This window comes from Psammomys obesus, unplaced genomic scaffold (genome assembly GCF_907164565.1).
Source record: "Psammomys obesus unplaced genomic scaffold, mPsaObe1.curated_primary_1811, whole genome shotgun sequence".
Classification (NCBI taxonomy): Eukaryota; Metazoa; Chordata; class Mammalia; order Rodentia; family Muridae; genus Psammomys; species Psammomys obesus.
The window spans coordinates 31,505,718-31,520,467 of NW_026593286.1; the positions used below are offsets into that span (position 1 = coordinate 31,505,718).

At 45.2% G+C, this 14,750-nt stretch overlaps 1 protein-coding gene across 1 annotated transcript in view; it reads right to left on the minus strand.

Moving 5' to 3' along the window:
* LOC129683819 (aldehyde oxidase 2) overlaps positions 1-14,750 on the minus strand; it is a 71,756-nt gene that overhangs the window by 24,145 nt on the left and 32,861 nt on the right. Inside the window, exons 18-22 of the mRNA XM_055616801.1 lie at positions 13,565-13,679; positions 10,444-10,566; positions 3,826-3,922; positions 2,916-3,040; positions 751-884 (exon numbers count right to left, since the gene is read on the minus strand). Coding sequence (XP_055472776.1) covers positions 751-884; positions 2,916-3,040; positions 3,826-3,922; positions 10,444-10,566; positions 13,565-13,679 — 594 coding nt within the window. The remainder of the gene's footprint in view (positions 1-750; positions 885-2,915; positions 3,041-3,825; positions 3,923-10,443; positions 10,567-13,564; positions 13,680-14,750) is intronic.

Genomic DNA, 14,750 nt, shown 5'->3' on the forward strand with positions numbered 1-14,750 from the left:
AAGGAAGGACACTGGGGCTTTGCAGATTGATTGGAACTCAGACAAAATATTAAACAGCATCTTCTCCTCCTGTTCTTCTGCCTCCTGCTCCTCCTCCTCCCCTTCTTTTCTTCTCCTGCCCTCCTCCTCTCCTTTTCCCCCCTCATGCTCCTTTTCCCTTTCTTCCCCCTCCTATTTTTCCTTCCTTTCTAACCTCCTCTTCCTCCTTCTTTTCCTCTTCGCCAACACTGACAACAAACGCACTTAAAGACAATGAACAAGGACTAGCCACGCCAGTGTCAGCTAAACTTGAGTGTTGAGCTGTGGACAGCAAAGATATAAACCTTCCCCAAAGACCACCCATCCACCAAGACAGCACTTGGAATTGGTGGAGGTGAAGACTCTTTCCTTCCCCATTTCACTCTGCTGAAAGTAGCAAAGAGAGTTAGGGGCAGTGATGAACTTGGGATGAGTGCCTTACCCTACATCTAAACAAGTCATCTTCCTTGAGGCTCAGCAGTGGGGCTTCCTCTGCTCTGGAAGCAGTCAACCAGCCACCCCACAGTTCCTATTTAAAGCCCATTACCTTCGTCAAAGTCATGTGTTCAGCTGACTTTTGGAAAACTGAAGAGGGTAGTGAGGCAGGTGTGAATTATCTGCATTTTATAAAGGAACAGACAGGGGCCTGAATCGCCCAGGGACCAACAGGTGGCTCTGGCCGTCCTCTGGGCTCAGCCTCTCCCACACTTCTGGCTCCTAAGGCAGACTTACTTGACAGCCCCCACCGCAGCAATTGCCCCGAACACAGCTGGTCTCGCCACCTTTCCTCCAAAGCCTCCACCCACTCGTTTCACATGGCAGGTGATCCTGCTGATGGGGATGTTTAAGGTAGAGGACACTGTTTTCTGTAAGACAAGGAGGTAAAATGAGTAAAATGACAAGTGTTTTGTCTCCTGAAAGAGAGCTATGTGGTCCCATCTGCCACTGTGAGACAATGGAGATAGACTCAGCCTGCGTTGGGGGCTCTGATCCATGTTTGTTTGTTGTTTGCTTGTTGTTTCTTTTTGAGACAGGGTCTCACTATGTAGCCCTGGCTGTCCTGGATCTCACTATGAAGACCAAGCTGGACTCAGACTCACAGAGCTATGCCTGCCTGTGCCTCTCGAATGCTGGGATTAATGGTAGGAGCCGATACCACTCCCAGTCTCTGGGCCACTTTAAGAACTGTTAGTCTTCCTCGAAACTGTCAAAATCCTGGGTTCTTACTGGAAGCTGCACCCTGAGCCTACTGACACGAACAGGTAACAGCAGTGGGCTCCTGGCATCCTACTAACCAGGGTGGCATGTCTATAACCTAAGCCTAGAGGACTTTCTGTCTGTGATCTAACATGACCACTTGACTCTAAATATCATCTATAATGATTATTTGAGAGAAAAAGTAGAGTATTGTTGAGACCTACTTCAGCCGTTTGCCTAGACTAGCTATAGTTTTGTTTCTAGTCTCCATCTTGAGCATAAGGTAAAATTAAGGTCAAATTCTCAGGGTCTGCTTGCTTGCTCAATAATGCTAACAATGAATAATCCTAAAGGGTCAGGAATAATGTCTTCCTGTGACACAATGATATTGCTGTTCGTGACTGGTTATCTATATACACACTTGGCCACACCCTGGATGCACTCGGAAAGACCCTAACCATCGCCTTCCTTGCCTCACTTAGGCCGATCAGCTTAAAGGTTAACTGATAACACTTTTTCTAGTTAGCCAAAATGTAACGCTGCCCGCCACCCACGCCTTGCCCTCTGCTGTTATAAAAAGCTGTCTGGAAAGGTAGACCAGTGCCACAGTTAGGCTTCCAAGTCCTTTTGTGACCCTGATCACGGTCAGCCTGGAAGTGGCGTTCAAGAAATCATCAATATCAGACTGAGATCGGCGTCTCAGTGGTTTGTGGCTATTCTTGGACTATTAACAGTAAAGAAAAATTTTAGTGATACCATCCAATCACAGAGTTAAACTAAGCCTGCTGCAAATAATGTGCTTTGTTGTTGTTTTTTTGTTGTTGTTTTGAGACAGGGTTTCTCTGTGTAGCCCTGGAAGTCCTGGAGCTTGCTCTGTAGACCAGGCTGGCCTTGAATACACAGAGATCCACTTGCCTCCCAAGTGCTGGGATTAAAGACGTGTGTGACATCACCACCCAGCAATAAACAGAGTTTTAATTTAAAGTGATCCTACCTAACTGGGGATGTAACTCCCCAAGGCTAGTAAGCATGAAGACCTGGATTTGAGCCTTAGCAGTGCATAAATCCTGTATGGTAGTGAATGTCTGTAATTCTAACCCTCAGGATGTAGAGGCAGGTGTTCAGAAGTTCAAGGTCAACCTTGGCTACTTAGTGAGTTGAAGGATAGCCTGGAATACATGAGACTCTTTCTCAGTAAGAATGATGATATCTGGGCATGGCGTGGCTGTTGTGGTCATAAAGCTGTGAGTTGCCTGTAGAAGACCTGCATAAGAGCAAGGCAGCCATTTTATTTTGGGGCCATGGGAACTAGTTGGCTGAGTTCTGCACGCCCACATGCATAGCAGGACTCAATGGTTATTAAAAAAAAAAAAGACATAAACTTAGGGGATGTGATGGAGGTTTGGGGTAGGTTTGAGAGATTTGGGGAAGTGGATGTGATCAATGTAGCTTGTATGTGTGCATGAAATGCACAGAGAGACAGACAAATATAGAAAGAAGAAAAGGCGATCAGGATTGTTCTTTTATTGTTGATTAGAACAGGGAAAAAATTAAAATACTTCTGGGGTCTTAGCTGCATTACAGATGTTCAACAGTTACATTCTAGGTTTCTGCTATGGAAGTGGCCGCCGCCTGAACTATGGAGACTGACCACCATGATGGAGTTAGGAAGGCGGTAGTTGAGCCTTGCTGGACCTTACCTGCACATGGGCTGGGTCTTGTGTGGAGACATACATGTCCAGTTCCTTGTCTTCTGTCTTTGGAATAACGAGCACTCTCTGTGTTTCCATGTAGAAATGTTCCTGTCCACCAACGTGGATCTCTCCTGTGAAGGGCAGGTGCCTGGAGTTCATGCTGGTTGGAAGCCGCCATGGCAGGGCATTTTAAATGAGGTGGGATGCGAACAGCCCAACCGCAGTCATACCCACCAAGGGACCAAGCATTTACCTTGTGGCAACCAGGGGACCTGTTTCAGAAACTATAGTTCTGAAAGTTCCGGGGCTGGAGGGATGGTTCATCAGTTAAGAGCACTGGCTGCTCTTCCAGGGGACCCAGGGTTCAAGTCCCAGCACTCACATGGTGGATCACAGCTGTTCCAGTTCTAGGGGACACCCTCATAGAGACATACATGCAGGCAAAACACCAATGCACGTGAGATAAAGGAAATTAAAAATGTGTTCCAAGGGGGCTGGAGCGATGGCTCAGTGGTTAAGAGCACTGACTGCTCTTCCAGAGGACCCGGGTTCAGTTCCTAGCACCCGAACGGCAGCTCACAACTGTCTGTAACTCCAAGATCTGACAACCTCACATAGGTATACATGCAGGGAAAACACCAATGCACATAAATAAAAAAAATTAGAAATTAAAAAAAGTTCCAAGTTCTATTTCTTACTCTGCCCTTGACTAACCAAATCTTAGGATTTTCTTCTAGGTATTCTGTTACCCTGATTTCTCACCTCCAAACACCCCCCCCCAACACACACACACAGGCACATGGATGCACGAAGGCTTTGAGAAGAAGCCCCAAGACTTCAGAGGATGAGCCTCCCATGAGGGCTGGTTCACGACGGAATCGAGGAATATCTCTGTGAACTCTTCCGAACTGTTTACCTTCAACTATCTGATCCACATTTTCAAACGCCTCCTCGACGTTTCCTTGTTCAAGCGTTTTTTCAGGGCACAGGAATGAGTTGTGTTTTATGGCATCCTAGGAAAAAGGGCGAAAACACAATGCTAGTCACCCTTCCTTTTTGCTGCCGGCTGCTCGGACATTCCCCCACATTGCTGCACCCTGAGACACACGGAAGGTGCCAAGCAGTCAAGAGTGCTAGAGTACACAGATGTCAGAGGGAGTGCCTTCTACATTTGCACAGAGGTTTCAGGAAGTCCCTAAAACGGACCAGATACACTATCTCCCCCTCCTCAAGTTTATGCAAACAATAAAGACTGTGTTTCTTGGACTAGCCAAGAGGCATATGCTTAAAAGAGGCTGAAATTAGAGTTGCCTAGAAGGGGCCAGGGATAGCCCAATTCTCTGACTTACGGAGTGAGCTCTAGGGTCCCAGCTTCCATGAGCCATCACACTAGAGAGGCCTTCCTGTGAGGCAGCTGCCTTTGAGCCATTCCTGCTGCTCCTGTAAAGCAAGCCCTCACTCATAGGGCTATAAGTAATCTCCCTAAACTAACTGCTTCACAACATTGGACTTTGGTGATTTTTTTTATTTCAGTCTGTCACTATTGGTTTCCTATCTGGGGTGAGTAGATATCTGGTTACATTTCCCCAGAAATGGTGTCACATAACACAAATACTACACAATAGCAGTGTATATGTATGCCTACATATTACGTTAATTCTATTATTACCTCTGTCTTTAAGATGAAGAGATGGGACTTAGAGAGGAGAAAATAGCTCTCAAAGCAGGCTGCAAATATGTGGGACAGGCAGTGTGCAAGCCCAGGCTTAGTTTCTAGAAACATCTTGTCTAGGTTTGTGGAAGTGACTTTGTTGTAGGTGGTTATTAATATTTATTATTTGTTTATCTTCTAGTAATGCTGCTGTTAATCCTCAGCAGCTGTATAACCAAATCACCACACAGAGACTGGGTTCTTACTTAACCTAGAACACATTGCTGGCCAATATTTACTCCTTCCTAAACCTCCAAGTCCTCAGTTTCCTAACATTTAGATTTCCCACATTATACTTGCTTTTTGTGAAATCTTAGGTCTGGTTCATGCTCCACGTTCTCCAAGATCTCTCCTCCAGCTCTCTCCTCTTGCTCTCTTCTTGCCCCTTCTCCTCCCACTCATCTCCTGCCTTCTGGCTCCTCCCCTTTTTCCTGTCTTCTGGCTCCTCCCTGCTCAACATTGTGTCTAGTTGCTTTACTTTGTCCTGTTTACACAAGAATGGAGACAGGATGCTTAGAATGAGTATCACAATGCAATATCCGGATTGAAATCAGAGAGTTGGGGGTGGGGTGGGGGAGAAATCAGTATTTGAATGAACAAGGGTAAGGTGTATACATTAAAAAAAAAAAACATTATACCAACATGACTTGTTGCAGGATATTTGATCACACTGTGAGCCCCGAGATTGTGAACTGGAAAGACCTGTTTCTAGTTGCAGTGTGGCTCAGCCCTAGCACACACTTTTAATCCAAGAGCTTTCTGTAAACAGGATTAAATAAAGTTAAGAGGTAGAGCAAGCAACCAATTGACAGGGAGTAAACATAGGAAAAAAAACTTATAGAGAGTGATAGGAAGTTTGGAGGATGGACAGAAAGGCAAACAGGAGGTAGAAAGGAGGGAGATTCAGTTTGAAAGGCTTTTTAAGACACTGTGGAGAAGATGAAGGGGCTTTTTCCTTCCAGGACATTGTCTGCAGAGTAGGAAGGTCATCTAGGTGCTTTCTCTGCCTCTCTGAGAGAGTAGGCTTTCACACCAGCATCCCATGCTCTTAACCTCTGAGCCATCTCTCCAGCCCCACTACCTACCTTCTTAAAGCAGTGGAGAATAAACACCACACTTGAAATTTCTATTTTCCTAGTTAACTTTTTACTTTCCTAATTAGTCTTAGTTAGAGTTTCCATTGCTGTGATGAAACACCACAACCAAAAACAACTTGGGGAGGAAAGAGTTTATTCGTCTTATGCTTCCACACCACAGTTCATCATCACAGGGAGTCAGAACTCAAGCAGGTTGGAACCTGGAGGCAGGAGCTGACACAGAGGCCAGGGAGGGGTGTTGCTTGCTGGCTTGCTCCTCATGGCTTGCTCAACTTTTTTTTCTTATAGAACCCAGGACCACCAGCCCAGGGGTGGCACTGCCCATAGTGGGCGGGGCCCTCCCCCATCAACCTCTAATTATGGAGGCTTTTTTTAATTGACGTTCTCACCTCTCAGATGACTTTAGCTTGTGTCAAGTTGATATAAAAGTTGATATGAAACGATACAGAACAAATATGAAACGATATTTCAGCTCAATAAGCCCCAGTGGCAAACATGGAAGTATGTTTTTTGCCACAATATGTGTCAAAAGCCCTGAGACCTTCCGATGGGATGAGCTATATCGAGTGAGCGCTGTGAGGCAGACCCTATTTTGTTTTATATTCATTAACTCATTCACTCTTATGGGACTTGATGAGGTGCATAACATTACTCCCCTTTCACGCTGAGTAAACTATGGTACAAGGGTGTAAATTCCTTACCTAAGATCACACAGATAGAAAGGAGTGCGGCCATAATTTGTCAGCTTGGATCTAGTACCAAGCTACATTGTCTCTCTTAGAAATAGGTTTTATATAAAAATTTTACATATATATCATACCTATAACATTCACAATATACAACACATGTTTACATCAATATTCACGTAAATAGGTGAATGTGTATATGGATAAATTACTATTGGCCTATATGACTTTTGTTTCCTGCTTTTCATCATAAAAGAATTATTTGCTTTCCCTAGACATGCTTATTTTGAAGAAAATTTAGTCTCTAACTATTCTGAGCCCTAGACAGGTCATGGGCATGACGTCTGGGTGCCATTTTCCCCTTCAAGAGAGTAGAATTCAAATGGGTTAAAAAAATAATAAAAAAAAAAACCATACCCACATTGGGATTACAGCAAGCCAAGGAAGGAGAGTGAAGCAAGAAAGCCTATATTCCTTGCAGACTTGGTGAACAGGAACTGGAGAAGGGCTGGTTTGGTGTAGAAAGATTAAGAACCATGCTTTCTTAACTCTGCGCACTGGAAGACTGGCACCCCTCAGGCACATTTCAAACTGTACCCATGGTTCCCCAGCACCTTTGCACACCGGCTACGGTATATTGCAAGCCCAGAAACCAGCTGTGTTTTCTCAAGCTGATTTTTCTGAATATGATTGTCACCAGGTTAAAGACTTCAAGTCCAAGTTGCTACAGTTTGGGTCTCTGCTGTACCCCAAACCCTCATGAGTCAGAGGCTCAGTCCCAGCTTGGCGCTCCTCCCTAGCTTGGTCCAGTATGAGAATGGTAGAACTCTTAACAAGTGAGGACTCATAGAAGGCTCTAGGTTATTCGAGACATGCACTCAAAGTGGACTGCTGGGGGAACCTGGTCTCTTCCTTTTCTCACTTTCCTGTCCCAGACATGAGGTGTTGGTATAATGTTCTTGTGGAATGTATACAATTTGCCCTTGTTCATTCAAATGCCGATTTCTCTCCCCCACTATCTGGTTTCAATCTGAACATTGCATTGTGATGCTTACTCTAAGCATCACCTGTCTCAAGTTTGTGCAAACATGCCACCATTTGTTCTCTGTATTGCCAATAAAAACAGCTACCCAATGCTGAGCAATGGAGATAATGGGGTGGGACATCCTGGCCCAGAGGGGAGGAGAAAAAAGGAGTGGGAGAAGAGATCCAAGAGGGGAGGACCTGAAAACATCAGGATAAATGACCCAGACCTAAGATATGACTAAAAAGCAAGTATAATGTGGGAAATCTGAATGGGAGGAAGCTCTGTGGGCTTGGAGGTTTAGGATGGAGTAATAATTGCCCAGCATTGTACTCTAGGTTAATTAAGTAAATCCTAGTCTCTGTGTGGTAATTTGGATATACAGCTGGTTTAGGAATAGCCCCTGTTTAACTAAAAGATCTATCATTATTGAATATTAATAATCACCAACAATGAAGTGAGCACTTTTGCTCACCTGAGTGTGGCCACTACAATGTATTGCCCGGCAAAACATGAATTAAAACTTCTAAAACTGTGAGCCAGAAGGAAATATCGATCCTTAAAAGGTGTTTATCTCAGGTGCTTGATAAAGTAAGGACAAAACTAACACCTCAGCCCACACCTGAATTTTCTATGTTCTCACTCCATTATTTTCTTCAGAAATATGACTTGAATCTCACCACCAAGAGCCATTAATCAGAGTGGAAATTTCTGTAGAATTTTATCATGAAGTTCTCATTATATTTAGTCTTTATTTTGAAGACATTATTGTTTCAAATATCTACTTTCATCGCCTTTCTCAAGTAACAGGGTAGTAAGTTTTTGGTGGATAAACAAGCCATCCGGAAGAAAATTATGCTTCCTAGCTCTCTTGGCAGTTAGGTATGGCAGATGCTGACCTACTAGCCAATGAAATATGTTAGGGGTTGGTCTGGTGCTATACATTCTATGTTAATTACTGGCCCTCAAGATTTGGGTTGCTACCCAGACATTCTCACATACACACCAAGTGATATGTACACCTTGCTCTACCTTATTTATTTGGTTTTCTGAGACAGGGTTTCTCTGGGTAGCCTTGGCTGTCCTGGACTCACTTTGTAGACCAGGCTGGCCTCAAACTCACAGATCCACCTTCCTTTGACTCCCTGAGTGCTGGGATTACAGGTGTGCTCCACTATGCCTGGCTTTGCACTACCTAACTTAAAGTTGATTGGTTAATAAAGTTGCTGAAGCCTGTAACTGGGCAGAAGAGAAGTAGTCCAGGCTAGGATCCCAGGCTTGGGGTCTCAGAGGAATCATGAAGCTGGGAGGAGCGGAAGCAGAAGATGTAGCAGCAGAAGAAAAAGCCAGAGAGAAAGAAGTTGATGGGGCAGTATAGACCATGAGCACTCAGCCACGAGGGCTGGCATGATAGAGCACAAGCAGCCCAGGCAGAAGGGATTTATGGCAAGTAATTTGGGGTGGATAGCTGGGAAATAGTGAAATAGTTTAGAGGGTTGATACTTGCTCAGTTAAAAGTGCTTTAAAGCTTTTTGTATTCTAAAGGTCTCTGTGTTGATTATTTGGGAACTAGCTAGGGTACAGAAGCCCTCTAGAGTCTAATAGCCACAGCAACAGAAATAGAAAGCCATGTACAATGTACATACTACTCTGTAAGGACTGGGAAATGATTTTTTTTTTGTTTTTTTTTTTTTGAGACAGTGAGTCTTTGTGTAATCCTGGCTGTCCTGGAATTTACTCTATAGACCAGGCTGATCTCTAACTCACAGAGCTCCATCTGCCTCTGCTGCCCAAGTGATGGGATGCCCTGTCTGGAAAATGTTCTAAAAGGAACTAGGGGTACCTATTTTCATTCCTTTTGATGTCTGGAATGTGGATTTAATGGCTAAAGCTTCAGTACTTATTAGGATGGAAACCATGTATTACAGAGAGACTGGCTAGAAGGAGCTGTGTTCCGGGAGAGTTAGGCTTGTTCCAGCCTAACTCTCAGGCACAGTCTTGAGAGGTGGGACCCTTAAGAGTAGGTAATGAGGTAATTAGGTAATAATGGTAATGAGGGCTCATTAGGTGGGTGGGTTATTGCAATAACCATAGTGGAATAGTTTTGTTATGAAAGTGAATTTTTCTCTCTTTTTACTCTTTCCCTTTCTCTTTCTGGAATCATGTAGCATTAGATGACTTCCCAGACACTAGAACCAGAAAAAAAAAAATTCCTGTTCATTAATACATTCTTCAGTGTCAGGGATTTTGTTAAGGCAGCACAAAACATATTATATAAACCATATACACAGATATAAACAGACTACCATACCATAGAAACCTTGGACTGAGCACTTTTAGTCTTTTTCTTTTTCTTTTTTTTTTTTTTTGTCCGTGGGCAAACATTTTACCACCGAGTTCACACCCATATTTTTTCTCACTTTTTGTTTTGAGTCAGGATCTTGCTAATCTGCCTTGGTGTAATTTGTCTGCCTCAGCAGGTTACACAGCCAGCACCACAGGCCTTGGCCACAGGCCTGGCAACTTCCAGGCTTTTGAATGTGAGAGAGAAGCTTCAATTCTGATTGTTTGTTTTTTTTTTTCCCCTATTTCTTGGAGCCAAAGATAATTTCATCTACTACAAGTAATAGCTTCCAAAGCAAAATGATTTCTTCCAGGACAAACAGATGCTGAGGGGTGGGAAGGCAAAAGGTTCTGAGTTAGTTTTCTAATATTAAGACATTTAGAAGAATGCTTTTTGACTTTACAATGTTTTTTAAAAAGATTTGTGTATTCTTGTTTTATGTATATGAGTGTTAGCCCACCCGTATGTCTACCACGTGCATGCCTGGTATCTGCAGAGGCTAGAAGGGGTGTCAGATCCTCTGGAACTGAAGTTACAAGTGGCTGTGAGCCATCATGTGGGTGCTGGGGATAGAACCCGGGTCTTCTGTAAGAGCAGCCAGTGCTCTTAACCACTGAGCTACCCCTGCAGCCTGACTTGACAGTCTTAGAAGAAAACTGACTCCTTACTGACCTCGATGGTGAAAATCACAGGTTTCAGATCCTCATAGGTGACTTTTATCTTGTCAGTTGCTCGTTTTGCCTGAACGTCAGTCTCGGCAACCACAGCACAGATGACCTGGCCCACACAGAGCACCTGTACCAAGCAGATGGAGGGAGCTGGTTCAGTGTGTAACAGAGCTTGCTGCGTAAGCCTGGGGCCCCGAGTTTGGTCCCTGCACAGGCAGCTGGAAAGAGAGAAGCAGCTCCATAAAGTTGTCCTCTAACCTGCACATGTGACCTCTACACTTCCCACACTCCACGCCATGATAATGATAAATGAACTAATTTAAGTGATTTCTTAAGTAAACAGAACAGAGGTCAAGCTTGGCCCCACCAGTGGCTGGTGTCTTAGATGTCATTGCTGAATAGAGACAGGCACACCGGAGTCCCTTGTGCTTGGGTTCAAATTTAAAAACAATAAAAAAGCAAGGTGCCCAATGGTATAGCACTTGCCTAGCCTGTGTGAGACCCCTGGCTCGGCCCCCAGCACTGTGGAGGTCTGCTGGGTAAGGCTGAAGTCTGACGTAGCCGGAGAGCCAAACTGAGCTCCTTACAATGGACTCCCTTCTCTCAGCGGGGTTCTAAAAGTCCTCCCACCTTCCCCTGATCTGGATACCCCAGGTCTTATAAGGAGCATCACGTGGCTCTCAGAGAAAGATCGCAGGCATGACGGTTTCCTGATAAAACTGGTTCAGCTGGGAATTCCAGGAGATGCTCACCTCTGCCAACTAGATGCCTTGGTGTCTTGACTTTCCAAATAAATGACCTTTGACTTCTCCTGGAGATTTCCCCCTACCTATTGGATAATTAAGTATCGTGGTCTCCTTCTTGTGTAGGAACATGCTACTGCATGAAAAGTGAGGCACTGTACCACGACATGTAAATCAGTGTCCCTGACCTCCTGACCCCAGCAAACCAAACACATTCACCCTCAAAATCCCTCCCACTGCCCAAGGTTTACAAATCCCTGATTTTGAATAAACGTGCTGGGGTTGCTTGCTGCGTGATACCATGTGCCTTCTACCATGAGCACCTGAGAGTCCTCATTTCTCCTGGGGGAGAGAAGGCTCCCCTCCTCCTTGGGGATTTGCTGTTGGATGGCCCAGAGCTTCTGGAAAACTGCCGAAGCAGCCATTAGCCTTTGTCCTGCAGGACCTGCCTCTCACTGGACCTGCCTCTAGCCCACTGGGCCTGGGCCTCGCCCAGCCTGGGTATCAGCTAGCCCAGCAGGCATGGGCTTTCACCCGCACTCCTGCTCAGCACAGCAGCTTAGGGGAAGAGCTGTAACAGTGTGGTGTATCACCACAGGCTTTGGAATGCCAGAGCTTCCATTGCCACCAGCGATCTCATTTTAAAAAAGCTAAACTGTAACACTCTGTGGAAAACTTTTCCTGCACTCCAGCCCAGCATGTGGGCCTCACCCTGAAGCTCTCCAGCCACCCCTGAAAGAAAGGAGAACAACCTCTCCCCCACCTCTGCTCTCCCCTGGAAGCTGAAATGCAGGCCCTTGATGAACAGAGAACACAGTGCCCTGCTGGGATGCATTCAGGTGCATTTTTCATCCTGTCACTTAAGAGCTTAAAGTGAACGTTGTGGCCCCTGCCTCAAACTGACTGGGGTACTCAACCCTTCACTGTGTTGAAACCCCTTTGAGATTGTTTCTGGCGACAAGACCTTTACAAAGGTTATTAACACTAAGTGAGGCCACAAGGGTGGGGCCTCCATACAATATGACTGAACAGCAAACAGAGAAAAAGCAAAATGAAGACAGCGAGGAGGGAGCATCAGCAAGTGAAGAAAAGATTCCGCAGAAGATGCCAGGCCTGCTGACGCTGTGGCTTGGCCTCAGCTCTAGAACTTTATAAAAATCCTTTTCTGTTGTTTCAGCCTCCCACTGTGTATTTTTTTTTTTTTGGAGACTTATTTATTTTTATTTTATGTGTGTGTGGTGTTTTGCCTGCATGTATGTCTGTGTACCACATGCGAGCAGTGCCCACAGAGGCCAGAAGAAGGTGTTAGATATTGGAGGATTGGAGTTACAGAGAGTTGTGAGCTGCCATGTGGGTGCTGGGAATTGAACCCAGCTCTTCTGGAAGTGCAGCCAGCGCTCTTAAACACTGAGACATCTTTTTAGCCCCGTGTTTAGGCAGTTTTATTATGGCAGCCCCATTAGACTGATAAATGATAGCCAATCTCTTCTGATGGATTCAGAAAATATAAACAAATTAAAAAACCCCACTGATCTCTTCCACGGCTGGAGGAGGAAATACGTGGCATTTATTGAAACGTGACAATAGCCACTCCAGTCTGCTCATTTGTCTAACTCCTATGATACAAGGAGGGGTGCGTTACCGTCATCCCTCCTTTAAAGATGGCGGACTCCAAGGGCGTGCAGTAGGTGGAAAGGCTGGAGCCGCAGCCAGGTGCTCAATTTGAATTAAAAGGCCAGCGACAGCCAAGACAGCTTATTAAAAGTAGAGCATGTGAAGGTAAGTAAGAGCTGCGAGAGACCAGGTCTAGGAAGGGAGAGAGTTCCGTGTAAATAAGAGGGTGCAGCTGTGGTCCCCCACCTCCTTTCTAGAGCCTTCTCAGCAGTGGTTCTCAACCTGTGGGTCTCGACCCTCTGTGTGGCCCGACCCTTTCACAAGGATTTCCTACGAGATCCTGCGTAGCAAATATTCACATACTGTAAATAACAAGGTTATAAATCAGTAGCAAAATTACAGTTGTGAAGTAGCAATGAAATAATTTTACAGGGGTCACTACAACATGAGGGACTGTATTAAAGGGTGACAGCATCAGGAAGGTTCAGAACCACTGCTCTAGAGCGTCCTGTCCTGATATAAATCAGGTACTTAATTACAAATGAAGTCAGAGGCTCCCAGTAGCTGAAGCAGATCTATGGTTAGTTTTTGCTTACTATGTTATTTCCTGTCTTCAGAAAATGGAGGTATTGGGGTACAGAGGAGCCAGGGCCATGGCGCTTCAGTATCTCAGTGCTGGAAAAAGCTCAGAGGCAACGACAGGTGACTGACAGGGGGCCTTGGGTGATCAAATAATCACATATCTGGGAAAGCATGTCCCATTCATACCTTATCCACAGCCAGTAATTTGTTATCCTCATCACCATTGGTGCCCGGAATGTCTTCAGCTGTTATCACATCAACCACACCAGGGAGATCAAGGGCCTCAGATGAATCAATTGATCTGAACACAGGGAGACATTTAAGGAGGGGTCTTAAACTTTGACGGCCTTGAACCCGAGGGAAGAACAGAGCACACTTGAAAATAAGAACAGGTAACAGTGAGTCCAGCCTGAGCAATCAGAATGGAGCTGCCCAGGAGCAGGTTTCCAGGAGAGCTACTGCAGGGCTGAGAGGTAGCGCTTTAGCTACCAGGGAGGACAGTGAGACCAGCCTTCTGGAAATGTCTGACAGCGTTTATTTCTTATTCAGGAATGAGGCTGGTGTTTCAGTGGGGTCAGTGGCTCTAAGTCATGCATGAGGTTGCAGAGGAGATGCGGTTTTACAGTTTTTACAGAGACAGGGTTTCTCTGTGTAGTCCTGCCTGTCCTCGAACTCACTCTATAGACCAGGCTGGCCTCGAACTCACAGAGATCCAACTGCCTTTGCCTCCCGAGTGCTGGGATTAAAGGCCTGTGTTGTTGCCACCACCACCTGGCTCAACTTTTTACCTTTTTTTTTTTTTTTTTTTTTTTGGTACAAGGTTTCATGTAACCCACATGTGCCTGGACTAGCTGTATGAGGAGGACCCTGCATTTCTGATCTTCTTGCTGTTACCTCCTGAGAGCTGGAATTACAGCGGTAAACCATGCTGGGTTTATATGGTGCTGGGAATCGAACCCCAGGATTTGCGCATGGGAGAATGTACCAGCACCCTACCAACTGACCTACAACCCCAGCACCTATGCCATCTCCCCTCCTCTGACAAGGAAGGTCTATTCTAGATGCTCTTTCTTCTTCCTAGAGTTCTTTGTGTTAGGGCATTGCAGAAAAGGACACATTCCCATGAGGCAGTCCCTAGGTACACTGCAAAGTCCAAAATTAACCTGTAAATCCCACCTGCCCAGGTAGCTTCCTGGAATGCTGGGAGTCGTAGTTCTCAGAAAAGGCTTCATGGGGAAAGTGTGGTGGCCTATAGGTTTGTCTTTATAAGTCCCATGCAACAGGTGGCTCGAGGCTATTTTCAGCAGGGGAAATTCCAGAGAATTGTCCTGACCAAAGTCCATCTCTTGGTCAGTATTTAATATTTAATAAA